Below are 27382 nucleotides of genomic sequence, written 5' to 3'. Positions count from 1 at the left end.
CTTGCTGTATTTAGCTAGTGGAATGTCTTTCTTCAGGATCCAGTAGTTAGCCAGCATTCTTGCAAACCATTTGCCTTGATAATGACTTTCCATAGTCAATAATTCTTGAGAACCATTTAACTTGTTCACCATTTACAGCATCTGAGTTCTTGAGGAAAAATTCCAGATGTGAGTCCAAGAAATGTTTATACAAATGTTTCAAAAAGGAAACATTCATTATGAACTTATTACAAAATTGAACAACAGTTTTTAAATTGCTTAACAATATTTAAATTAGAAACCAACAAATATATATCAAAAATAGAACAAATTCAGACAGTGCATAAGTATTACAAATTTGAAAAGATGAAACACATTAAAAAAAATAAGATTGAAAAAATATGTGATTAGAAAATAAAAACACATTTTTGTTTGAAGAAATTTTATCGCAGTATTTCTAATCTGTCTCTTTTCATTTATTTTGTGGTAAATTCATGCACTAAGAAAGTACAAGCAAGCATAGCTGCTGAATTTGAAAGGAAGCTCCTGGCAAGGCTAATCAAAGATCAACAGAGAACAATCACTGGTTTTAAGCAAAATGTATATCTTGCACACAGCCTTTTTTAAAGTTTGTGAACTGAATACCCTTTATGAACAGCTTGATAAAATTCATTTTATCTCCATCATCATCATCTTCCAAATGAAAATGAAGTTGGATAAAAAGTTTCAATGGTTTTTACAAGAAAAAAAAAAAAGCAAATGCAGAGCTCCAGTTAATATTCTCTATTATAATTATTCAGATAAGGTTGTTCCAGAGGCAGTACACTGTTTACTACAATGCAGCCAAAATTTATTCCAAAGCCAAAGAAAAACCTAAGTGAATTAATTCCTCCAACCATAGCAGTGGTTAAAGGGTGCCAACAGAAGGACTTACATTCCCAGCTAGTGGTATCTGTTTTTACAAAAATTTCTAGTGCACATTCTCCATGCTCTGCATTTCCATTCAGAAAAGACAAGAAATTGGTGACAAATTACTTGAACAATTTAAATCTTAGACTTTTGATCTCTGACAAAGACAAGAATTTGTACTGTGCAAAAATGAGGACTTCTTATGTAGGGCTAATGACTTCCTACTACAGTCAGGATCAGTGTTAGTAACAGAAGATCCAACTCCATCAGTTTTGAGAAAAGTGAAAAAGTGTCATTATGCTGACAAGGGGACCTTACGGTCTCGGAAATTCAGTTTGGGATGAGACTTCGCAGGTTTGTAGTATACCTCAAGGATGTCCACCTAAAAAAATTTTAAAGCGCACTAGCCAGAAGATTCCGAAAAAAAGGGCTCTAAAGTTTTAAGCGCAGCTCATATACCGATCGATTTTAAGTTTTCGCAGCACGGCGAAATGGCTGAGTCTGTAGCGAACCTTCTTGCCACGCGGGTGAGCTGGGATCGCGCCTACCTTTGGCTAATTTTTTTTTTTTTTGTTTTTGTTTTAAAAATTATAACAACTTTTAAATAAAGTTAATGACCTAAAAGTATTATTAATTAAATCATAAATCATTTTATTTTATTTATGAAATGACTGTTACAGCTAATTAAAATGTGAATTAAAGATATTTTATTTTTAAAAAGTTTAATAATTTCAAATGCATTTTTAATGGAGGTAAATCAAACCTTTAATTACTATTGTCATTAAAAAGTTATTACAAATTTTAAGATATTATAAGCTGTGGAGAGGTTAAAAATATTCGTTGAAAGATAGGCAGATAGTCAGGAATTTTCAAGACTCTAACGGAACTAATCGAACAATGGTCCTTATCTGCTACAGAACAATATATACAGGTTTACCCACCCTTATTCCTCTAGAAACTCGATCTAACGTGCCAGTTCATTCTTGACTTTCGCAGGATTGGAGCGTTCTGTACTGTGAAATATTATCAAAATTTTTAAAATATTGTGAATTGAAAATGTCTGTTAATGGAGAAATCGCAAAAGTATCAGAAGATGGAAATGAAATCAGTCAAGATTCATTATACAGTGAAAAGTCAAAGTTGAGGTTAAAAGATGCGGTCGTTTATTACGAAAGCTTGCTTGCTGAAAATAATTTGACAACATCAGAATCTTCAACTTCAATTTCTCGTGAAGCAATGTTGATGGGTGAAGAAATTTACGAACGTACTATGGACATGCTGGCTGAAAAAATACTTGTGACTGATGAAGAACTTGTTCATGAAAATGAAAACTGTGATGAGGAACTTTTTGAACAAGTCGAAGACCATAGCTCATCAGATGAATATGAACCAGAAGAAAAAAAAAGAAGAGAGGTAGACCATCTTTCTTTGGATTACAAAATTAAAGTTGTTAATATTGCAAAGGCTCACCCCACGTGGAATTTACGAACATTGCAAAAAAAAGGATGCAGCCGGTTAAAAAAGATGGAATATTTATCCCAATGGGAAAAAGAAATAAAAAAAGGAGGAAATCAATTTGATAAGTACGCAACAATCGATTCCTGGACACATGATCGTTTTGTTGAAGCCCGAGAGAATTATCAACAAGTGACAACTCAGAATTTACAACAGTGGGCTTTAGCAGCAGCACGACAATTTACAGATTTTCAATTTAAAGCTTCTGACAGCTGGGTTCATAAATTCAAAAAAAAGCATGGAATTCGTCAACGAAAAGTGACAAAATTTCTTTCAAAAAAAGAAACAGCGACGATCGAAGAAACCTTGGCTTCTGCAGACATTTTTCGAACCCAGACGTTGAAATTGATACCGAATTTCAACAAAGATTTTGTTATCAACACTGACCAGACAGGTAAATTTTTGCAGAGTATTTACTAACTCATTTTGCTCTCTATTTTTACGACTCTCTGACAAAATACTTCAATTTCAGTTGTTTTCTCTTTCCAGGATGTCAGTATCAGTCGGTGTACAACAGGACTCTGGGTGAAAAAGGAAGCAAAACTATTTTCGTCAAAAGGCACGACATGAATAAACTGACTCATACATATACCGCTCAATATGCTGTTACTCTGTCTGGAAAAGTCCTACCTCAAGTATTTGTTTGTTTGCAAGAAGCAACCGGTAATTTTGGTCCCCGAGTTCAAAAAACAGTAGATGAATATGCACAAAAATATAAAAATGTCGTAATAACGTCCTCGAAATCTGGGAAACTAACGACACGACTTTATATTGACTTTCTCAACCGTTGTTTAAAGTCTTATGTGGGAAAAGAACAGTTTTTATTAATTATTGACTCTTGGGGAGGCCAAACAAAGCCTGAATTATATGACGAAATCTTTCAGGATGACGAAAAATCACCGACTTGTACAATTAAAGTAATTCCACCAAAATGTACCCCTCTTGCTCAACCTTGCAACATATATTTTTATAGACAGGTAAAAAATTTAATAAAACGTATACAAAATTGCGCGTATCTGATTGAGAATAATAGAGAAATAAACTCCCGTGAAGACTGTATAAAAATACAATCAATAGTGCATCATCAACTGTCATCGCCAATTTTTAATAAAATGATCCGGTATGCCTGGTATGCTTCCAGGCTTTCTGATGACAGAGAAATTTTTATGAATGTCAACGAAGTATGTTTTCCAATAGATCTTTTAAAGAAAGGTTGTTCGTGTAAACAATCGTCCTTCATAAATTGTGCAAGATGTCGAAATAGTTTTTGTTTTCAATGTTTTTATGATAATTATCATTCTGGTGATTGTATGTAAAATAAAAAAATTGACAAATAAAGACGATATTGTAAAAATTTTTATATAAATAACACCCTACCCAAAAATTTGTTATAGTGGTAATTAAAGGTTTAATTTACCTCCATTAAAAATGCATTTGAAATTATTAAACTTTTTAAAAATAAAATATCTTTAATTCACATTTTAATTAGCTGTAACAGTCATTTCATAAATAAAATAAAATGATTTATGATTTAATTAATAATACTTTTAGGTCATTAACTTTATTTAAAAGTTGTTATAATTTTTAAAACAAAAAACAAAAAAAAAAAAAATTAGCCAAAGGTAGGCGCGATCCCAGCTCACCCGCGTGGCAAGAAGGTTCGCTACAGACTCAGCCATTTCGCCGTGCTGCGAAAACTTAAAATCGATCGGTATATGAGCTGCGCTTAAAACTTTAGAGCCCTTTTTTTCGGAATCTTCTGGCTAGTGCGCTTTAAAATTTTTTTAGGTGGACATCCTTGAGGTATACTACAAACCTGCGAAGTCTCATCCCGAACTGAATTTCCGAGACCGTAAGGTCCCCTTGTGAGAGTAGAATCAGCATTATCTGTACCCCTGGACCCACCAGCCAATGTAGCTTGTCCCAGATTGTTTTTGAAGTAAAAATACACAAACCCACCTGGCCTGAAGTAAAAACACAAATCCACCATTCTAAAAAGTAGGTGGGATGAGAATGCTTGTTCATTCTTTGGTGAACAAGTGTTCCCATCCCACTTAGTTTTTAGAAAAGGCTCTTGCTAAGAAATTCATTGCTTTCTAGCTCCAATCTTGATATTTCTTCCACTCTTGAGGCAAAGTCTCATAACTAATACTATTGGAGCTACACTTCCAAATTTGTACTTTTTTCAAAACAGATGAGGGCTCATTATACCCATTTTTTCCCATTTTGAAGCAGTCATGCTTGCAAATACTGTATTGATTGAGAATGGGCATTCCATATCACAAATACTAGGCTTGAGGGAGGCTCTTTTATTAATTACAGATAGTAACTATTTCTGTTTCAATGGTAATATTTATTTACAGAAACAGGGAGTGCCTGTGGGCTTGCCTCTCTTGGCTATTTTAGCTGAGTTAGTTATGAGAACCATAGAATTCAAAGCTTTTCGATTCCCGCTTTGTATACACTATCCCTGTCTATATCTGTGGTACGTGAAGGATGTGCTGCTAGCATGGGAATGCTCAAAGGGTGAATAACTATAATTTATACAATTCTTGTCAGTTGTTTTTCCAACCATCTCATTTACTAAAGAGGAAGAAAAAGATATAAAAATCTCTTTCTTGAATTTACTTGTATATAGATCTTCTAATGGGCCTTCCTTTTCCATTTTTCACAAGTGTGATGAACTGCCATTCATTATCCCTTTCACTGCCTTCCAGCCCTCCAGGTACAAAAATTTGGCCATTACAGCACTTACACATAGGACTTTTTTATACCTATCCTCCCAACCACTTGTGGATGAAGAACTTACCCTTTAAATTGGCAGTGAACAGGGCTAGATATTCTCTTGCAAAGTTTAATTATTTAGTAAAAAGGTAAATGGGTAAAAAGCACATTACTTCTAAGGTCCACTTTATTTTGTAAAAAGGAACTGGTCTTCATGTTGCCAGTTATCCCATACCTAGGTACCTCTTCCTTACTAAATACCGAACCTGTTACCGGTGTAATTTGCGTGAAAAATCTTCTTTCCACAAACGTTTTCGAGCTTTCCAAACAGCTCTTCTTCAGGTGGAGAAAAAAGTTCCGACGAAATACTTCGAAGAAAGACGAAAAAAGAACGTAGACATTTAAATAAAAACGGAATATTTCGTCGGAACTTTTTTCTCCACCTGAAGAAGAGCTGTTTGGAAAGCTCGAAAACGTTTGTGGAAAGAAGATTTTTCACGCAAATTACACCGGTAACAGGTTCGGTATTTAGTATTTCATCCCCGGTGTCGGAGTGAGGAGTAATTTTACTTAACATTTAGCTATGCCGGCTAATACTTATCGTAAAAAGCTCTTAAGCCTCATTAGGGCTAGGGCTAAACTACAGTTCCTAACGGAATGCAAAAAGAACGGACTATATTCCGTTTTTATTTAAATGTCTACGTTCTTTTTTCGTCTTTCTTCGAAGTATTTCGTCGGAACTTTTTTCTCCACCTGAAGAAGAGCTGTTTGGAAAGCTCGAAAACGTTTGTGGAAAGAAGATTTTTCACGCAAATTACACCGGTAACAGGTTCAGTATTTAGTATTTCATCCCCGGTGTCAGAGTGAGGAGTAATTTTACCTCTTCCTTACATATATGTCTTTAGAAAATTTGAACTAGCATTAGCTCCCCAGTTCACATTGCATAGGATACTTTGCAATGATAAAGGTGGGTTTATCCTTTTTGAAAAATCTGGAGTTTATGCTGTACTTTTACAAAATCTACTAATGGGATCAAACTATTATATATATAATATCACTGCCAGAATGCTCTGTAACCATCTGGCAGAGCATTGTGAAGATATCATACATAGGAGGTGTACAACAGAACTAGCCAAAAAAGGGATGGAATATAACTTTGATTCTTTTTGGTGGTAAGTGTCACTGGTGAAACACTGTGGGAAGAATCTTATTCATATGGAAATCTTTGTTCATTACATCAATGTTGCCATACAACTCTCCCACACTTGATATACCAGAGCTGAGTTTTGCTGTTCAACTTTCTAAATCGTAGATCATGCAGTTACGTGACAAAAACATAGCAACATCAATGGCACTCCAGTGTTTGTGCTTTGTTTGAATTTTCTTTTATATTGTTATCAATTATTTCTATGCATATTAATTATGTTAATTTTATTAACCACAGCCATCATATATCATATTTATTTTGTAATAGTGTACAGTTTTATATTTTTATATCTGTAATTTTTATGTTTCATGCTTGTGTGTGAAGAGCAATTTGAAAATGTGTTCTTTTTCTGTATTTCTAATGTTCTATTCTCCATATTACCTGAAGAAGATGGTTATATACCAGACATGGGCAAATGCGGCTCCGAGAGCCACATGCGACTCTTTGAGTTACATGCGGCTCTTGCTGAAAGTGTTAATTTCTGGTTTTTTATTATTATTTTTACAATTTTATTTTTATAATTTTGTGAAAATATGTTTATTAAAAAAATTCAATATTTGTTTTATATTATATTTATATATATAATAAAATCGCGCGCCTTACCATACTATCCGCCACGACAGTACAGAACTGCGGCTCCCATGCATTTTGCAAAACCTACATTTCGGCTCCCACTGAACTCTTGCTTGCCCACCACTGTTATATACTGTCAAAAGTACCCACCAATTAAATGTTTTTACTACTAATGCCAATAGACAGTTTTCAGATTTATCTTTTGTTAATAAAGTCTAAATTCAGCCATATTGTCTCCTAAGTTCCTGTGTGATAAGTCTGTAAAAAAAGCAATATTATATGCTTGAATTTGAAATCTTGTGATAGTACTCTTAAACAAAAAATACTTTTTCAAATGTTACAAATTTTTAATAGTTAAATATTTTTCAGAGTAATTCTGAAATGATATATGAGGACTCACTGAGTAATTCTTCAGATGAAGAAACTGAGAATTGCAATGAATTTGATAGCTCTACAAATGTTAAACATATCAAAAATGTTGTTAATGTAAGTATATTATTATAAAATAATTAAATTCAAAATAAATCTGTAATAATAATAGTATTTTTTTCTTTGTTTTTAAATTGATATAGATTTATTTGATGACAAACTAATAACATTATTGATACATGATGATTGAAATGTAAATATTAAGGATGACTGAAATGTATTGAGTTGTAATAGTTTGAACCTTGATACTATAAAATGGCTTTATGTTTTATTTTAACACAGAAATAATATTTTAGAATTTATTATAAAAACTTTAGTATCTAAGTTGTTTCATTTTATCAATTTATGAAAATTTTATACAGTATGTTTCATTTATTGTAATCACAGCTATTGTTATCATAATTTAATTTTATCAAAATTAGCAAAACTCAAAACATACACTTAAAATGCATTTAGAAAATTTCATTTACAGTAATTAGAATAATAAGTGCTAACAATAAACTTCAGTTATTGTTATAATTTATTTTCAAGTAAATAGATAATAAGCTGTTTTTGCACATTTTAGTTTCAATATGTGGATGATAATGCACAGTTATTAGCAGTCTTAATCCAGTACTTTAAATGTAAAACATTAAATGTCAAACATTAATGATTAAAACAAATCATTATTTGTTTGTAATGCAGAAGTTATATTATCAGTATTTCTTACTTCAATTATATGCCAGAATGTAGTACTGCAAAAACCAATAGGAAAACAACAATGGATGAATTATAATTAATAAATCTTCAAATTACACATTTTATAGTTATTTTAATGTATTTTTTAAATATCAGTCAATAAAAACATTTCCATTAATTGTAATTGCTGTTTACTTACTTCAATTAATGGTACCATTTGGTTATTATTGTCAGTATGGACAAGTTCCAAAGTAATTACAGTAAATGGATCCTACTGTCAGTGTTAATACACATGCATATGACTGATAAAAAGTAAATCTTCTTAATTCAAATATCAAAGAAAATACAAAAATTGTTCAAATTAGTTATATAATTTGAATTTTTTTAATTTGAACAAAAAAAATTTGAAATATCTCTTTAAGTTTTTTTACAAGTATCTAGTATTCATCAGTATTCCATATTCCTTGATAATATATTTTCTTTATCATTCCTTGGATAATTTCAACTTTTTAAGCAAAAGATAAACATATGTATGTTTCATGTTTAACATTATAAAAATGTAGCCAAACAACCTTGCTATCAGGACAAATATCACTGAATCTGTGAAAATATGTGACAATTTTGCCCATACCCCAGAGTTTACAGAACACATACAAATTGGGAATTCCCCAAAACAAACATATTCTATATACCAGTTGATTACACGTTATACATCTATAAAACATCTCAAAGTCTAATGTTTTTAAAAATAAGCCAATTATTCACCATAATGAATCAGGTTACTTTACTACTAATATTAATAATAATACTAGTAAATATTAATTTAATTATAATTATTAAATTTAATAAGAGATAGTGCCTAATGCCTACCTCTAGTACCAAATTACTTAAAATTTAATTATTAATAGTAACAGTAAAGTAGTTTGATTCATTACAACAATCGTTTGGCCAGATTACATTACTTTTATTTTTTTCAATGTATGAGATATGCTTTGAATTATCTGAAGAAACATAAATTCTAAGAAGATTACAGGAGTCAATAAAAAGCATTAACTCCTGTTATCTTTTTAGTGTTTGTGTTTCTTCTAATATCACAGAGTCAACATACTCTGAATTTTAAGAAGTCCAAATTTTATGCTAAAAAGGAATTCAAATTAACTGCATTTTTTAAACATTAATGTAAATATTAATTTTAAGGGAAATAATAATAGGTTTAAATTTAAACTTGATTAATTCAAATTATGAGATATTTTAACAGGTTTGACTGTATATTGATATTCATTGTAAAGTTATTTATTCAATATATCATAAGATTTTATCTTTATGATACATTGAAAATTACATCTCTATATACAGTAAGGTCCTGCAAACTCAACTTAATGTGGACTGAGAAGGTAATGAGTTACTAAAAATGACAAGATTTACAACATAGCAATGATGTTAGTCTAAATAATGGAATTTTCATAAAAGCATTATATGTGCAAATTCATATACATATTAACTATGTACCAATAATGACTATTTCTATTTATATTTAAATTTTAATTACAAAAATATTGGCTTCTTAGTGGCCACTTTCAAGTTAGTGACATTCATATTATGGCATTTTGCAGTAGCACTTTGGAAAAAGGGCTATATTTTAATACATGAAATTATCATCATATTATTACAATTATTATTATCAAGTGTTGCCAATGAAGAATGATAATTTATTTGAAACTAGTGTTAAGTTATACAGGTAAAAATTAAATTACATGTTTTTCGATTTTTTGAACAGCACAACAAGTTTTATGGAATGTTGAGTTATCAAGGCTCAAGTTTCTGAAGTTTTAATATGGATTTTAACATTTCATTATAATTAATTTGACTGCTCAGAGCAAGAGGGTTACAACCTTCTCGTAGACTGCATTTCTTAATAACTATACATACTCAGAACACAAGATGTAATAAATACAGCTGCAATTATACAAGGGGTTATGAGTGTGTATAGTTAAGAGGGTTACAACTCAAAAATTTTGATTTTTTAGTTATTGTACTTATGGGAATGCTTGTATCGAGTTCTATCTTATGTAAAAAGATTATATCTCTAAATGGCTTATTATGGCTCTGGGACGTACATATAACAGTTTTGCATTATGCTAATATACTCTGTTATTGAATTCAAGAGGGTTACATTCCGAATTGTAACAGTTTTCAGATTTCAATCAATTGCATTCTTGGTGAAAGAAAGTTGCATTTAAAGTTGCAACTCTTTTGCATTCTAAATATCTTAGAAAGAAATGTTAATTTTAGATTTGGCAACACTTTCTCATTCAACAATGAATGTAGGTTGGCAGACTTGCAACCATTCCAATTTAGTTTTCATAGCATTTTTAACTTTTATTTCCATTGTAGCCTTTGTCCGTATAACACAGTTTGTGTACAGCTATTTAATCATCTTTAGTAAATAAGTTTATGAAGTATATGGAAAGTAGAGGAAGGCGTTTAGTGAACTTAGCCTTGAATGCCACAAATGAAAATAATAATGAAGATGACAATGTTAACAATGAAATTCCTTCTTACACGAGTTTACAAGTAAGTACTATAAATTATTTTATTTATTTATTTATTTATTTATTTATTAACAATATATACATTTAAATATATAAATCGAAAATTTCACATTGAAAATTGAAAATTATACATTTATATATGAAAATTACAAATTGCAAGTAATTTGCTCATTACTTTTAAATGTTTCTTGTGATCCATTTTGTAACAATGGTACAAAAATCATGAACATAGAGTAATAATATATAAATTAAAACACACTGATTTCACTATGCCCCTGTTTTTAGGTGATGGACCCATGCATTGAGTACACAACATTTTTTGATGATTCAATCCAGGATCCTATGTTTGATGTTGGTGAATGCTATGATGAAGGAAATTCTAGTGACGACAGTGAAGGTAAGGTGACAGTGAAGGTAATAAGAGTGTAGTAGTAATGGAAGAAGGGAACTTGATAGATGAATTAACCAAAAGTAATATACTACATGGTAAATGTTAGAGGAATGAAAAAAGTTGGAAACAAAATGTGTTGAAGAGAAAAAGGAATTTTGGTGAAGAATTTGTGAATAAGAAAGGGAAAACTATACAAAAGAAATCTCTTCTACCTCCATGTGGTGACAAATGTAGATTAAAGTGCACTACAAAGGTGATTGAACAAATGAGAAGAAAATGTCATTCTGTTTTCTGGAAAATGGGAGATATAACACGACAAAGAAAATTTGTGGCAAGAAATATTGTTGTAGTTGAATACAGATATGTCAAACAACCTACTACTAAGCAGTGCTCAAAAAACTTTGCTTATTATTTGGAAGCTGAAGGTGAAAAGGTTAGAGTGTGTAAACATATGTTTCTTTCTACATTAAGTGTCAGCCATAAATTTGTGTCTACTACAGGGACCAAAAAGACCACTGATGGAATAATAGAAGAGGACTTCCGGGGAAAACATGCAAGCAGAAAGAAAACTGGTGAGGAAATACTGAAGAATGTGAAAGAACACATACTGTCTTTTGAATGTGTTGAATCACACTATTGTAGAAGAAATGTAAACAAACAGTATTTAGATGGTAGCTTAAACATTAGTGAAATGTATCGGCTATACACAGACTATTGCAGAGAAAAAGAATTGCCACTTGCTAAAAAACACATTTACTTAATGGTATTTCATTCACTTAATCTTTCATTTCATCAACTGAAAAAAGATCAGTGTTGTATATGTACTGGATATAAGAACTGTACAGATACAGAGAAATTACAATTGCAGGATGATTATAACACACATATAAAAGAAAAAGAAATGTCAAGAGCTGAAAAGACTAAGGACATTGAAGCAGCAAAACAGGATACAAATAAAATTGCTTGCTGCTTTGATCTCTAAGCAGTCCTCCCTTCACCTTGTGGTGAGTGCTCTTCCTTATACTACAAAAGGAAACTGTCATGTTACAACTTTACAATTTATGATATTTCAAGCAGTAAGGTCCACTGTTATTTTTGGCATGAAGGCTTAGCCAAAAGAGGTTCAAATGAGATTGGAACATGCCTCTATAAGTTCATTACTTCATTGCCCAATACAGTTAATGAAGTAGTTCTGTTTTCAGATAATTGTGCTGGGCAGAACAAGAACAAATTCATTACTTTATTACTTCTATACTGTGTAAATAATATAGACTATATTAACACTATTACTCACAAATTTCTCATTCAAGGGCACACACAGAATGAGAATGATTCAATGCATTCCACTATTGAGCGTGAAAAACAAAGAGTTGTTAAAGGTGGGGCAATAACACTACCTGCTCAATGGGTACCAGTACTGAAATTAGCCAAGAAAAAAGGCTACGTTTATAATGTGACTGAACTAGATACAGCAGATATCTTCAATTTGAAAGATTTATCACAACAAATGGGAAACAGTATCTCCAAAAATGAAAATAATAATTTAGTGAATTGGCCCAACATTAAGATCATTAAGGTCATGAAACAAGATCCTTATACCATCGTCTACAAGCACTCATATGCGCAAGAGGATTTTGAAAAGCTAAACATTCAACAAAGAATGAGAGGGAGATCTGCCAAAGTCATGCTGCACCCAGCTTATTCTTCACCACCAGGGATAGATGCTGGAAAGATGAAAGATTTGCTTGTGTAAAAGTGGTGACATTCTAAGCGTGCATGCATCATTTTATAACTCTGAAAGTTTCCAGTAGTTTCGAAGAAGACTGATCTCTAATTTGTCTGATAAAACCATAGCAATTAGTGATACTTTTTTTAATGGTCATGTTAATTTTTTATGAACTTTCTTACTTTTATTTTTATTGTTTGTCATGTTAGGAACAGCATGGGTCTCATAAAACCAGAATGTAACATTACATTTTTCTGTTCTGTTAAAATGAATACTGTATCTTTATGTAAAATGTATATTATTATGTAATGGCAAACAGCTGTTCTAAGTAAAAAAAGTATGGCATACAGTTGTAACTGAGAAAACAATAATGACATTTTGAATGCTAAACTGTTGCAACTCAAAAAATATGTAATAATATAACAGAGAAAATAAATTTAAATAATATTAATTTTCCAACTTAATGTTATGACTATAATTAACATTCAAACCAAATTCCATTGATTTTAAACAATTCCTTGATTTATCAGCTGAGATTAAAAACTTTAAATGGCTGTCCTGAAAAATCTATATTTTTGAGTTGTAACTCTCTTGTTCTGAGCAGTCGATATGTATCCAAATAAATGGATTAATTTATTTTATTTTAAATTTTGCATGTATTAATAAATTTATTTAAAAATTCTTTTAAATATTTGTATAGCTATAATTCTCTTATTTCACTGTCACACATCAGTGTTTTCATATCAATGCTTTGTTTAGTATTATAAAATTGTATATATGTTATATGTTTATATATATAATTAAAATGTGATGATTATAATTTTATTGTTATTTTTATTTTGTGAAATTAGTTTCTGATGTGTCATATGATGACTTACCATTGTATTTATCATCTCATCAATTGGTTGTATATAAATTTAATTGTAGTCTTAGATTTATTATTTATAGTATAACTGATGAAAAAGACCTGAGAACTATGATGCTAAACACACTTCAATTTAAAATACATTTTTGGAAAATTTTGAAATAAATGTTTACTCTTGTACTGTTTTGTAAGGAATAATAAATATTTTTTTTAGGAAAATGAATTACAGTTTACACAAGAAGAATTAAATAGGATAAAATGTGCCTTAAAAGAAGGTGCATCTTTGTGGAGACAACATCGGGATGGATTTTTAATTAATGATAGTCATCAGTTAATTGCAGAAACAGAAGAACTATGGGATAAAGATCTAAATTTTGGTAAACTGAAAAAAATAATATATTTTTAATTTATATGTAAATAATAGCAATGGACATACACAGAATTAGAACAACCCCAAAAGAAAACATAAACAACATTAATAAAACATAAATAACACTCCCTAAGTCCCCTGTAGAAATTACTGGGTACCCAGTACTTTGAACTCTTCCTTGTAAAGAAGGAGGATGCTGCCTCTGAGAAATTTTAAATCTTCACTAAAAACAAATACAGAAAACAAAACAACATCACAATTACACAAAGCTATAACTCAAGCAGACAAAAATGATACACCATTAAACTTATACAATACTGACTTAATCTAACACAGTGCACAAAATGCACAGACATCATCAGATAGTCTTGGACTCAAAAGGAGCTCCGTGATAGACATCCTATTAGTCTCAGCCAGAATCATGTTGACAGAACTATATCAAACTGCTGATGGACTCATGGCTTTTGGTGAGACAGAAGAGTACATGATTGTCATACAAGACCAAGTTGGTCATAAATGCAAAAACTGTAGAAAGCACATCTTAAAACACAGATGTAGCATATCCTCATTTCCTACATCATGCATGAGACTATACAACACATCATATCAGGTTGCATTTTTTAGCATAAACAGATTAATTTATGCCATAACAAAACAAAATTAAATAACAGCAAATCTAATAAATCAAAACTTGCACACAAATATAAACTATTGCACACCCAGGAACCATATTACAAATACATACCTCAGCAATAATAAAAAAAACACACACACACACACACACACACACAAGATGCACTATATGTGAAGTACAGATAATTACAGACAAAACAATCCATCACAACAGATCTGACATCACACTCATTAACTCTTAACAGTGGAACAGTCAGCCGTAGCGCTTCCACTTAGTTGTGGAGCTAAAGCGTGGAAAATTTTTTAAGAATTATCCCACGCGTTCTTCTCGTTTCGGTTGAGGATAAAAAAATTTTAAACAGTTATGTCTAGTAAAAAAAAATTGTTCTTTATTGTCATATAATATTTTTATATATGAATTTTTTTCGCAGTAATTTTTTGCAAAATTTTTAAAAAAAAATTTATAATAAATTCTTTTTTGATTTTCCATCCGTTACGATTTTTCCAATAGTTTTGAATTTATTTTCAATTTTATATAATTTTTTAAAGTTTTAGGCATTTAAGTCATGACGATTTTTTTCAACCTTCGAGTCAAATTCAAGAAAATGTAATTGACAGTTAACAAATTTCATCCACAACAATAGATGACGTAAAGGTTGTTACGTTTACAACTACGACGACTGGCGGCCTTTCCCCCCAGACTGAAATGTGGGTGAAGGTCGTCTCGTGTTCTACATTCTGTAGAAGTGACGTAATCATTGTAAATAAAAGAAAATTTCAGTATATCTTTTATTTAAAATTCTGAAATTCGTTGTTCAAATTTACACCGAAATATTAAAGCAAATTAAAATATTAGCATTTTGTAAATAAACTTACTTGACATATAATAAATTTAAATAAATTAATTTTTAAGAAACAACAAAAAATGTAGAAATATTTTTATATTCATCTTCACATTTATAACATATGTTATCGTCATTGACCGATATTTAATTTTAAAAACAATTTTCATCATTGGCATGCATCAGAAATAAAAGCATAACTTCCCTAAAACACACTTCACTGAGAGGGTCCGCTTCACTCTGAAAAAACAGACAGTTTTATGTCAGAAATCCAATGTGTGACCTACTTTCTCTAACATAGTAAAACAAACTAAGTTACAGTACAACAATACATATAAACACAAATAAATTAGTAGCCCAATAATACATACCTTCATTTATATCCATATGTAATATCCAAAAATCAGTTCTCGCAAATTGTCGAAAAAAAAAATTATTTTCAACTTTCTTTCTGAATTTAGAACTAATTCACGGTAAACTTATGCCTTTAAATATCCATTGCAATCAACGCAAAATGTATGAATTCACGTAATAAAAAATTATCGCAGTGAACTTCGATAAAACGAGAAACACAGAAGCATTAAACTGCACTTCACGAACTGATCATATACAATAGACAAAAACGAAAATGCTCTTGTCCAATGTCATCAGGTGACAAAAAGTTTCTAAATAAACGCTAAAAGTTTTAAAGAGTTCTTCATCAAAAACCGATGAATTTAATTAATACACAATAACTAAATCTGTTTAATAAAGATTAATAATTTTCCATTATAATTATGCAAATTAAATATAAAAAAGATCATTGCGCAAATTCTCCCGCGAACCATGGATGACTCTTACATCATCCTGAATTGAAGTTTTCCTAAAAATACTAAAAATTTTATATAATTATTTTACTAATCCAGTCAAATTTAAATAATATAAAATGTCTAGATCTGTTTAATAAAGATTAGTAATGTACTATCACTAATATGCAAATTAGATAGGACAAAGATCAATGTGGGAAAACTCCCGCCAAAATAAAAATAGCTTTCGGTCACGTGATCACCAAGAAATACGAAGAAATATGTCAAAAAGTTTAATGTTTGTGTACAAATTAATAAATTTTAACTATGTCCTGGTTTAAAATTTAATGTTTCTGTAAAAATTAGTAAACTGTAACAAATTTCATCAAAGACAACAGAATAATTTTCAGCTTATAAAAACTTTACAATAAATGATTATTTCTTCGAAAGAAGTCGATATGCACGAATAAATAATAAATATGTAATAATGCTTTTATCCAGTTTAAGTGGATATTGTAAAAATTAAGCTATTTAATTTGTTTGGCTTTTATAATTTAGTTTCCGAATATTTTACTGTGAAATTCCATTCAGTAAACAGAAACAAAGACAAGCTATTAATTATAAACAGGACAATAGAATAATTTTTACATGAATTGAGTGTAAATACAGAAAAAAACGAATTATATCAAAGATGTTACAAATTAGCTGACATCACTCGAACAGAGCTCATATACTCATTGTCATTTTCAGCCTGGTTCCCACTTCGACTGTTTTATCTTGGGAAAAAGTTAATTTTTCAAAATAAAAGTACTTTGTTTTAGTGAAGAAAGATAAAAGTATCGAAATATAATATTCAGAATTAAAAATATTGATGTATGTCCATATTAGAAATGTATATTTTATTCCGATATTAAAAATAATATCACGAGAAAAACATTAGATATATGAAATACGGCCATAAACAATTTCTTTCTGTCAAATAAATTAAGAATTAAACAGGTTTATTTATAAAAATTCAATCGCGAATAACTGACTTTAAATATACAGAGGGTACAGTATGCTTTTTATGTGATAGTATCTGCGTTTACAAATTGACAATTTTTAGTTTTTTTACACATTATTATGCTATAATCTAGGAAACTATGTTTAATACACAAGACATACTACAGAAAGGGTAAGAAAGAAACGTCAGTCATTGTAACTAATGTATTATTGAAAGTTTCATTCATATAGATAATTAATTTTATCAAGATACATTTCTCCAAAAGAAAATTATAGATATTTATCGTAAATATAAGTAAATTTTATTATAATTTAGATAAAAACTCATTTTTTCCCCACGCATGGCTTCTTTCCCCTCCCTCTTACTCCTATACTTGGAACATTCCATTTCATAATTTGATGTAATAATAACGTTTAAAATGATTCTAAATAAAATATTGACACTTAAAGTAGGTTAATATAGGCCTATATTGTCACGAGTCTCAGGTGTATTCATAAAAATGTAATAATCTATACAATAATACTTTCTCACATGCTCCATGTGTTAAAGTTTGCAGCTGTAATTGAAGGTGATATATAAAGGAACAAAATGTTTATATTATCTATAGTTATAAAAGATATTTTATTTTCACGTAGAAAAACAAGATAAGACAGAAGAAACAGACAATCACACGATATCTCTATCCAGGACATTCTATAATTGATTTCAAATTTCTAATGTCGACATACATGAATATTTTTGTGTGTGTGAATATTATATTTCGATACTTTTATGTTTCTTCACTAAGAACATCTTAAAACATTAACTTTTTACAAACAAAAAACAGTCGAAGTAGAAACAGGCTGAAAATAACAACGAATTATAAGCTCTGTTCTGGGGATGTAAGCTTGTTTCTCCCATCTTTGATATAATTCGATTTTTTTCTGTATTTACACTCAACTTACGTATAAATTATTGTATTGTGCTGTTTATACTTAATAACCTAACTTTGTTTCTGTTTACTAAATTGAATTTCACAGTAAAATACTCGGAAACTCTAAATTATAAAAGCCACACAAATTAAATTGCTTAATTTTTAAAATATCAACTTAAAATGGATAAAAGCATTATTAAATAATTATTATTTGTTCGTGTATATCGACTTCTTTCGAAGAAATACTCATTTATTGTACGGTTTATGTAAGCTGAAAAATTAAATTTCAAACATATTTCTTGGTGAACACGTGACCGAAAGCTATTTATATCTTGGCGGAAGATTTCCTAGTGACCTATCTCATATCTAATTTGCATATTTGTAATAATATTTGTGATAATCTTTATTAAACAGATCTAGACATTTTATATTATTTAAATTTGACTGGATTAATTAAATAATTATATAAAATTGTCAGTGTTTAGTGGGAAACTTTCAATCGCATTGACATCGTAAGTTTTTCCGTGACGTATAGTTGGCGGGAGAATTTGCGCAGCGATCTTTGTTATATGTAATTTGCATAATTATAGTGGTAAATTATTAACCTTTATTAAACAGATTTAGTTATTGTGTATTAATTAAATTCATCGAATTTCATGAAATAATTTTTTAAAACTTTTAGCATTTATTCTAAAACTTTTTGTCATGTGATAAAATTTTTACAGGAGCTTCACTATATGAAACAATTGGCTGCAAAATTTAATAGAGTGCGGTTTGGTGTTTCTGTGTTTCTCGTTTTTTCGAAGTTCACTGCGATAAATTTTTATTACGTGGATTCATAGATTTTGCGTTGTTTTTAACGGATAAAAGGTGGAAATTTTACTCTGAATATAGAACTTGTTTTTTAGAATATGCTACTTTACAGAAAGAAAAGTTGAAAATAATTTATTTTTTGACAATTTGTGAGAACTGATCTTTCTTTGGATATAAATGAAGGCATGTATTATAGGTTTACTAATTTATTTGTGCATATAATTATCTAGTTCTAATTTTGAAACATTTATGGTGTTTAGTGTTTATAAGCGTGTTATTTAGACATGTCTACAAATTTAGTGCTAAAACGTAGAACTACGTCAAAGAAGAATACAAACTTTAATTAGCAAGTAGTCCCTTTATTAGCAAACTAATTTGTTGGTAGATTTTTTTACATTTAAAGTGTAATTACATGAAACTAAATGGATGTGAACATAGAAAGTAGAATATGGCAAGACTAATAGATAAAACTATTATTACATATTACTCGATCAGAAAAATTTATACTTGAAGAATTTTATTTTGATAATTATTGCCTAGGGTTTATGTCGAAAATATTTTTCAGTTATATTTGTAATTACAGTTAATTCGAATAGTAATGGCGCTTAAATATTTATAGGATTAATTGAAGTTTTCGAATTTTGTTTGAGGAAACTGAGGAAGGCAAGAGTATCTACAGTTGTATAATGAACTGAATTTAAGTAAATTAGGTGACTTTGTATGTTTCGATATAGTTTTTTATAATATTACGATATACGAACTTTCGATTTTGTAAATTGTATTATACTAAAAAATAAAGTTTTTCGTTATTCTCCTACTTAATGATGTATTTATAATGTTTCTGAACTAAATAATACTTATTAAATTGAAATCCGAGCTTTACAAAGTACTATGAATATTAGAGAAGACCGTTTTACTATAAACTACTATGTTTTACTACAGCTTACTCCAATGTTGATTCTACGAAAATTAGGTCAGACAAGGACCGTTAGACTAATGACGTAGGCTGTTTACTTTTTCCGGTTGCATCGGTGCACTCCCGATAGCGTCATTTAGAGAAGTCACACCTACTTTTTTCTGACGCGAGCCAATTAGGAATATTAATTTTTTTAACCAATCAGATTACGGCGGGAGATTTAAATTCGATTTATGTCGATAGATGGCCGTCTAAAATTTCATATTTATTTTAATTTTCTTTCTTTTATTGTAATTTCTCGAGAACTAAAGGATATTCCAAAACAAAGTTGGAGAACCCAACTACTCGTGAAAATTCTACGACTTCACGAAATGGTCCAGGTATTTTATAAGAATTTTTTAACGACTATAGTCCCGTAAACACACACACACACACACACACACACAAGATGCACTATATGTGAAGTACAGATAATTACAGACAAAACAATCCATCACAACAGATCTGACATCACATTCATTAACAAATGAAACAAGATCACATACATCATAAACATAGCTGTACCAAGCAATCACAGCATAATAAATACATACTCCCTTAAAAAATTATTAAAAACTCAGAACTCTCTCATAAAATAAAGCATTTGTGGAGAAGGATAAGGTACTTATTATGCTAACAATCCTTTCTTGCACAGGCATCAAACTACATACACTATAAAAAAATCCAGAAACATTAGGACTTACAACAGTACATACCTTGGATTATAGAAGACTGCCATGCTAAATACATATCACTAGGAAATTCTTAAACACAGATATACAGGAACTACATGTAAAGAAAATAATAGCTTGTTCTATAGATATGCCTTGATTCTGGTTTAGCATAGCATTATGTTCTGGTATATAAACTGAGATATACTATAATGATGATGATAATGAATATAAAATATTTATTATTATTATTATTATATATCAGTTATAGGATTAAAAATTAGAAACTATCTAATTGCAATAATAGATATAAATTTTCTTAGTTATTGATTGTCTAGTTTTGATTTTACATATTCAAAAACTATACTTTCATATGAAGCAGTATTTTTGTTCTGTTTTCTTATATTAACCAGTTGTTTGCAGGGTACTATCATTGGAGAAACCAGTTTTAGTTAAACTGTTGCACAGTACTCCAGTTGGAGTAAGTGTCAATTTTTTTTTTGTAATTAACTAGGTGGTGGCAATTTAAGCACTGATTGGCTTTTATCTACATAGACTAAGTCTGTTTCAACAAATAAGATATTTGTTACCACCCTGTATTTTTAAATTTACTCGCAAAACTCCTCCTTTCCATGTTAAGTCTATGGGAGACCCTTCTTTCATTCATTGTTCAATAAAATCCTCATTTGCATGCCTGTTGAGCTCTGATTGATATATCATAGCTAAATGACTATCCTTTAACGAAAAGGCATTGACTTGGGTTTGTCGGGTGGAAACTTTCTTGGAAAAAGTTATACCTTCTCGGAGCTACATTGTCAGCTACAAACATAAACAAACAATTATTATTCAACAAATCATTATTCTCATCTATTTTTAGCTTAAATTTAGTAAATTTTTATGTATATTTATCCTATTTAACAAATAAGCATGTTTTTTAAACCATCCAGCCATAAATATTTCAAAAAACAAAGTACTTCTGGTTATTGTGGTACTTTCGTAATACGTAAGAAATACATGTATATTCGTTAATATAATAAAGTAATAATCGCTTATTATAGTCCACTGTTAGTACAATAGTGTAAATAACGTATAAATAGAATCAAATATACATCATTTATAATAAAAGTGTATTGACCTAGATTTAGAAAAGCCACCACCCCCTCTTCCGCGCCAATCGGCGTTATAATCGATAGGCCGTATTATTTCTCTACATCGATTTAGAAAGCTGCAGTTTTTTTTTTATTTGATAGAATATAGACATATCTAAGTAACATATATAACAAATTAATGGAATATTTATAAAAAAAAAACGAATTTTTTTTAAATATTTTAAAATCTTAAATTTTATTAATTTTTTAAACTTACATAATATTTTGAAGTTAACAGTCGTAAAGTGTAATATGTACGTGATAGAAAACCAAAAACAGATCATATCTACCAGAATTTTTAAGCGAGACATTGCAAATTGAAAAACCACAAAACATCTACATGTGATTTTGTTTCAGGTTATTGAGACTAACAGCTGACAGGTTAATTTAAAATTATCTGTATGCATTTTTTAATTTGGAGAAATAATTTCTCATTCATAATATACAAAATTTTATATTCATAGAAATTAGAATAAAGATACATTAATAGAGATATAGTGAAAATAATTGTATTAAGAAGTTTAGTTCATTTCAATTTATATATAATATTTACAGTTGAATATTATGTTATATAAATGAAAATTTTAATTTCAATTAATATTGATTAAAAATACAGTAGAGAATTGATTATCCAAATATCGATCAACCGAAAGCGTTCCAGTCGGCAAATTTAAATTTCTGCTAGTGCTGTGGTGCTGCAATATTTGGCTATGTCTTAGGCTACTTCAATATTATTTTTGTTGGTGTGCGTGTTTTAGCTGGCAGCACTGGCGCAACCATGAGAGGGTACTTAAGGACGTACCAGGATTTGAACGAATTTCAACACAGGACAGGCTAATATATTTTTCAAACATAATCGGTTATCCGAAAAATCAATTATCTGAACAACCAAGTATCAAATTGTTTCGGATAATCGATGCTCTACTGTATCATCAAATTGTTTATTCCAAATGTAAAACATATTATTGAGCATATCTAGGTTAGTCAAAGTCAAACTTTATTCAAAGTCAATTTTTATTAATATAAGTAATTTTAGAAAAACATTTCTTTAAATATTTTCACATCATACAAAAAGGTATGTATATATATACAGTAGAGCGTCGATAAGTGGAACCAATTGGGGACTGGGGTCCTTCCAGTTAATGATTTGTTCCAGTTTCCGACTTTGTACGAAAAAATACATTAACCTGTCCGATGTTCAAATTTTTCTCCGTTGCGTATCGCTTCCTGTTGAATTTTTCTCCGTTGCGTGTCGCTTCGTGTTGAATTTTCGTCGATTTTAAGCCTAACGAAAATTTTTATAATAATCATCGAGGCTATCGTATCGTTAAAAATTATTTCTGCATTTTGTACAAACAAAATAAATATATTAAAGAATATAAAAAACATGAAAATTATACTTTAGAAGTAAATTTAGTGTCAAAAACATTTGATTCAGCACGACACAGTCTGACTGAAAATCGTTCCACTTTCCGACGTTCCACTTATCGACGCTTTACTGTATATATATATATATATATATATGCCTAGTGTTTTAATTGAAATTAATATAAGAAATGAGCACAAAAAAGACTCAGATACTGGATATTTAATATGTTTTTCTTTTTAATGTTGGCATTATCTGACAATTTTTGTATAACATGATGGTAGAATTTTTTTCTTAAGTATAATTTTATTGTTCTATTTATTTTTAAAATTACTTCTAAGATCAAAGACTTAATTTCATTTGGATTTAAAAATATTTTGTTTCATTATTAGTCTGCATATCAATATGTTTCATAAATTTAACATGTTCTTATAATTTTGTTTTCCAGTCAAATGCACTATCATTTTCTCTTTTTCTAGTCTAATTTTACTTTCTTATTAAATTTTAACTTGTTATATCATCTGCATGTGATGTATGTCAAATGATATAAGAAGTTAATGTTTAATAAATTTTTTTTTTCCTATTTTTACAAGAATTAAGTCATATTCTAAAATGTTGTATTTTGTAAAGTTAAGCAATGAATTTATTTTAATAAATATATTCTACTAATTATATTTATATATGAATACTAGCTGACCCGACCACACGTTGTTGTGGCTCAAAATGTATCTATTATAAATGTATAACACTTCCCCCGTGGGGGGAATTTCAAAAAATCCCTTCTCAGTGTACATTCTGTTGACGTACCCTATTAAAACGCAATCAAAAACGCATCTAAAATAGTATAATAAAAGCAGAGTTCTTCACGGTAAGCCTTAATCCCGTCACTTTTCCCGCTGGGGAATATCGAAAAATCCCTTTTTAGTGTATATTCTGTTGACGTAACCTATTAAAACGCAATTAAAAACGCAAAAAACCGCATGTAAAATAGTATAATAGAAGCCGAGTTTTTTACGGTAAGCCTTAATCCCGTCCATCTCCCCCCACTGGGGGGAATTTCGACATGTATATTATATAAAAACACGTGCGTATTCGAATGCAACGTTGTGTCAAAATTTCAAAGGAATCGGTAGGAACGAACGAAAGTTATATTTTATTTATATAGATAGATAGAAAATGATCCGCTTCAGTCCATTCTCACAGAAAAGCATAATGCCTGACAGAAAAGCAAACTTAATTCGTCGGAAGGTAGCGCCATCTGTTCTACATAAAAGCCTTAATCCATATATAAATATATTTTTGAAAGGGGGAAATGGTGTAGGGGTATGAAAAATAGATAGTAGCCGATTCTCAGACCTACTGAATATGCATATGAAATTTGGTAGAAATCGGTAAAGCCGTTTCGGAGGAGTACGGTAACAAAAATTGTGACAGGAGAATATTATATATAAGATAATAATAATAATAATTAGTAGTATAAGTATGTTATTTGGTTATTTCAATATTTTTCTATGCAATTATAATTTAATAGCATAATTTAATATAAATACATAAATAGATTGTGTGCATACAGATGGTCCTTAATTTTTGAATAATTCAGTCGTTTGTATGATAATTTGATACAATTAGCTTGTTTTTCATATACCAAATTTACACTTTCCTACCATAATAAGAGATTTTATAGCTTATCACTTTAATTAGTTTCAAGAGGAGAGATTTTTCCATTTGTTTCAGAGCAACTTGTAGACACAAAGGAAAAGCCTTGTAGTTGATGGTGATGCACTTAGGCAGTATATTGTGCGCTCTACACTTGAACAGAAAGTGTAGAGCACTTAGCAAATAGCACAGAAAGTGTAGATGCACTTAGGCAGTATATTGTGCGCATGCACAATATACTGCCTAAGTGCATCACCATCAACTACAAGGCTTTTCCTTTGTTATAACTTATCTTTGAAATTTTCTTTATAACAATTTTATTGGTTGACTTTCATATAAATTTTTAAGATTACATATGTCCAAAAGTTGAGATCCATCTGTAATGTTAAAATTTATGATAAATTTTCAAACTAATTTCATTTCATAATTAATCACTTGGCACACTAAATACTGCTATCAAAAACTCTATAATTTTATGCAGTTTTTGAACTCTAAACAAAGGAAAAATAATAATTAACTCAAACAATATTTAAGGTAACAATAATACTGTAGATTGTACACATGAAAATAATAAATATGAAAAAGATTTTGGTTAAAGATTAATAACATGAGCATAGTAGCATACATTTTTCTAAATAAAAAAATTGAGTTTTGAGAATATTATGTATAAAGGAATTTTATTAAATATATAGTATTTTTTAATTTTAAACATCATAAATTTTTATATTTTATAACCTTTTTTGCTTTTAAACTTATACATAATGATTTTATTCTAAATCGATATTTTCAGGAAATTTTGATCAACAAATAAATAATATGAATGAAAATAACTACTTTGAAATGAATTTCTATTCAGACGATGATGAAAAATGGGATGAAAATATACATTTAAAATTTTCAGGTAAAATTAATTTTCAATTTAATTTATCAGAATGTTCAAAGTTTTCATTTGTTAAGAAAAAACATTTCAAAATAATTTAAATAAACAAACATTGTTTGAAATTGTACAAGTTAAATATTTTTAATACAGTAGAGCATCGTTTATCCGAATCAATTGGGGACTGGGATTGTTCGGATAACTTATTTTTCGGATAATCGATTATGATACGAAAAAATATATTAACCTATCCGATGTTCAAATTTTTCTCCGTTGCATGTCGCTTCGTGTTGAATTTTCGTCGATTTTAAGCCTAACGAAAATTTTTATAATAATAATCGAGGTTATTGTATTGTTAAAAATTATTTCTTTATTTTGTACAAACAAAATAAATATATTGAAAAATATAAAAACAAAAAAATTATACTTTAGAAGTTAATCTAGTATCAAAAATGTTTGATTCAGCATGACACAGTCCAACTGGAAAGCTTTTGGTTAATTGAAGTTTCGGTTGACTGGCTTTTGGATAAACGATGCTCTGCTGTATTAAAATCACATAATACCATTGTCATAAATAAAATTGTTTAAATTGAATTAAAGTTTGAAGTATATTTTAATAGAAAATCATAACATTTTTTCTGTAGATAAAAATATTGAGAAATACAAAAATTCTAAAATTTATAAAAAAACATTTATATATTCTGTAGATTTTTGTGAGATTTTAAGTCCAAAATTTTTTATTTTTTATTCTAATGTATTTCAAATTTTTAGAAATTTTAGAATGAAACTAATATTTATAATAATAAGCAAGTAAAAATGTTTAAATTTTTTAGAAAAGAAGTCAATAAGACACAATTCATATAAGTTTTAAGTAATAAATTATAATTAAATATGAGATATAAAATATATAAAATGAATATTAAATCTTTTTATAATGATTCCAGCTTCTATTTCTGTTTATTTTAAATCTTAGAATTATTACATTATAAAACTTTTAAGTAGCAAATAAACACATAACTAAACTATACAAAATTATTTATTAATAATTGTAAATTGTGACAACTCAATCAACGTTATCTATTGTTAAATAATTACTATATCAAACTTGATTTAAATAACTTGGAAGTATTTTTTTAAAAATATATTTGTAACATTTTAATTGGCAATTTTATTAAAATTTTACAAATTATACCAATGTATCAATTCTGCATATATATGTAATGATCTCAAGCTAAATAGAACTGTTATGCTGGCTCTCCACTTTGTGTGAGTTTGAGGCCTTTGTCACTGTTTATGCACAGTAAAATTGCCTTCAAATACTTTGCTGACAGAGTATGTGACAATGTATATTTTTGCATAGCAATCAGATTAAAGAAATTAAATACAAAATTAAATTGAAAAATATAAAATGTTATTTCAAGTTGAAAGTTTGCCACCATTTGAAAAAAATTCCCACAATTTATTGCAAATTGCCTTACATTTTGTGCAAAGTGTATAGGGCAGCAATTGAGTCACTCTATGAACCTTCTGATGATAATGACACGACTGCGCTAAATGGAGAGCCAACATTAAAATTTATATGTTTTCTTAGGACAAGATTTTAAATGCTTCAATAATCAATTCTTTAATTCAAAACTAAAATGAAATATATTTTATATCAAAACAGTATAAAGAAATACTAAAATCTCAATCATTTTCAAATGAGAAGTTCATCAGGAAAAAATTCTAAAATGAAATAAACTATTTACTATTATTGCTGAGGAAGTAAGGATTATTTACTATATCAACCTGTTTCTTAAGTA

General features: G+C 29.2%; 1 protein-coding gene across 1 annotated transcript in view; it reads left to right on the top strand.

Moving 5' to 3' along the window:
* LOC136988836 (leucine-rich repeat protein SHOC-2-like) overlaps window positions 1-27382 on the top strand; it is a 47724-nt gene that overhangs the window by 17941 nt on the left and 2401 nt on the right. Inside the window, exons 5-7 of the mRNA XM_067286808.1 lie at window positions 7277-7393; window positions 13763-13925; window positions 25494-25604. Of these exons, the coding sequence (XP_067142909.1) occupies window positions 7277-7393; window positions 13763-13925; window positions 25494-25604 (391 nt within the window). The remainder of the gene's footprint in view (window positions 1-7276; window positions 7394-13762; window positions 13926-25493; window positions 25605-27382) is intronic.

The sequence above is a fragment of the Centruroides vittatus genome, unplaced genomic scaffold (genome assembly GCF_030686945.1).
Source record: "Centruroides vittatus isolate TY-2023 unplaced genomic scaffold, ASM3068694v2 scaffold_386, whole genome shotgun sequence".
Lineage (NCBI taxonomy): Eukaryota > Metazoa > Arthropoda > Arachnida > Scorpiones > Buthidae > Centruroides > Centruroides vittatus.
The sequence above is the reverse complement of the archived record's forward strand: the minus strand, read 5'-3'. Positions and strand labels throughout refer to the sequence as shown.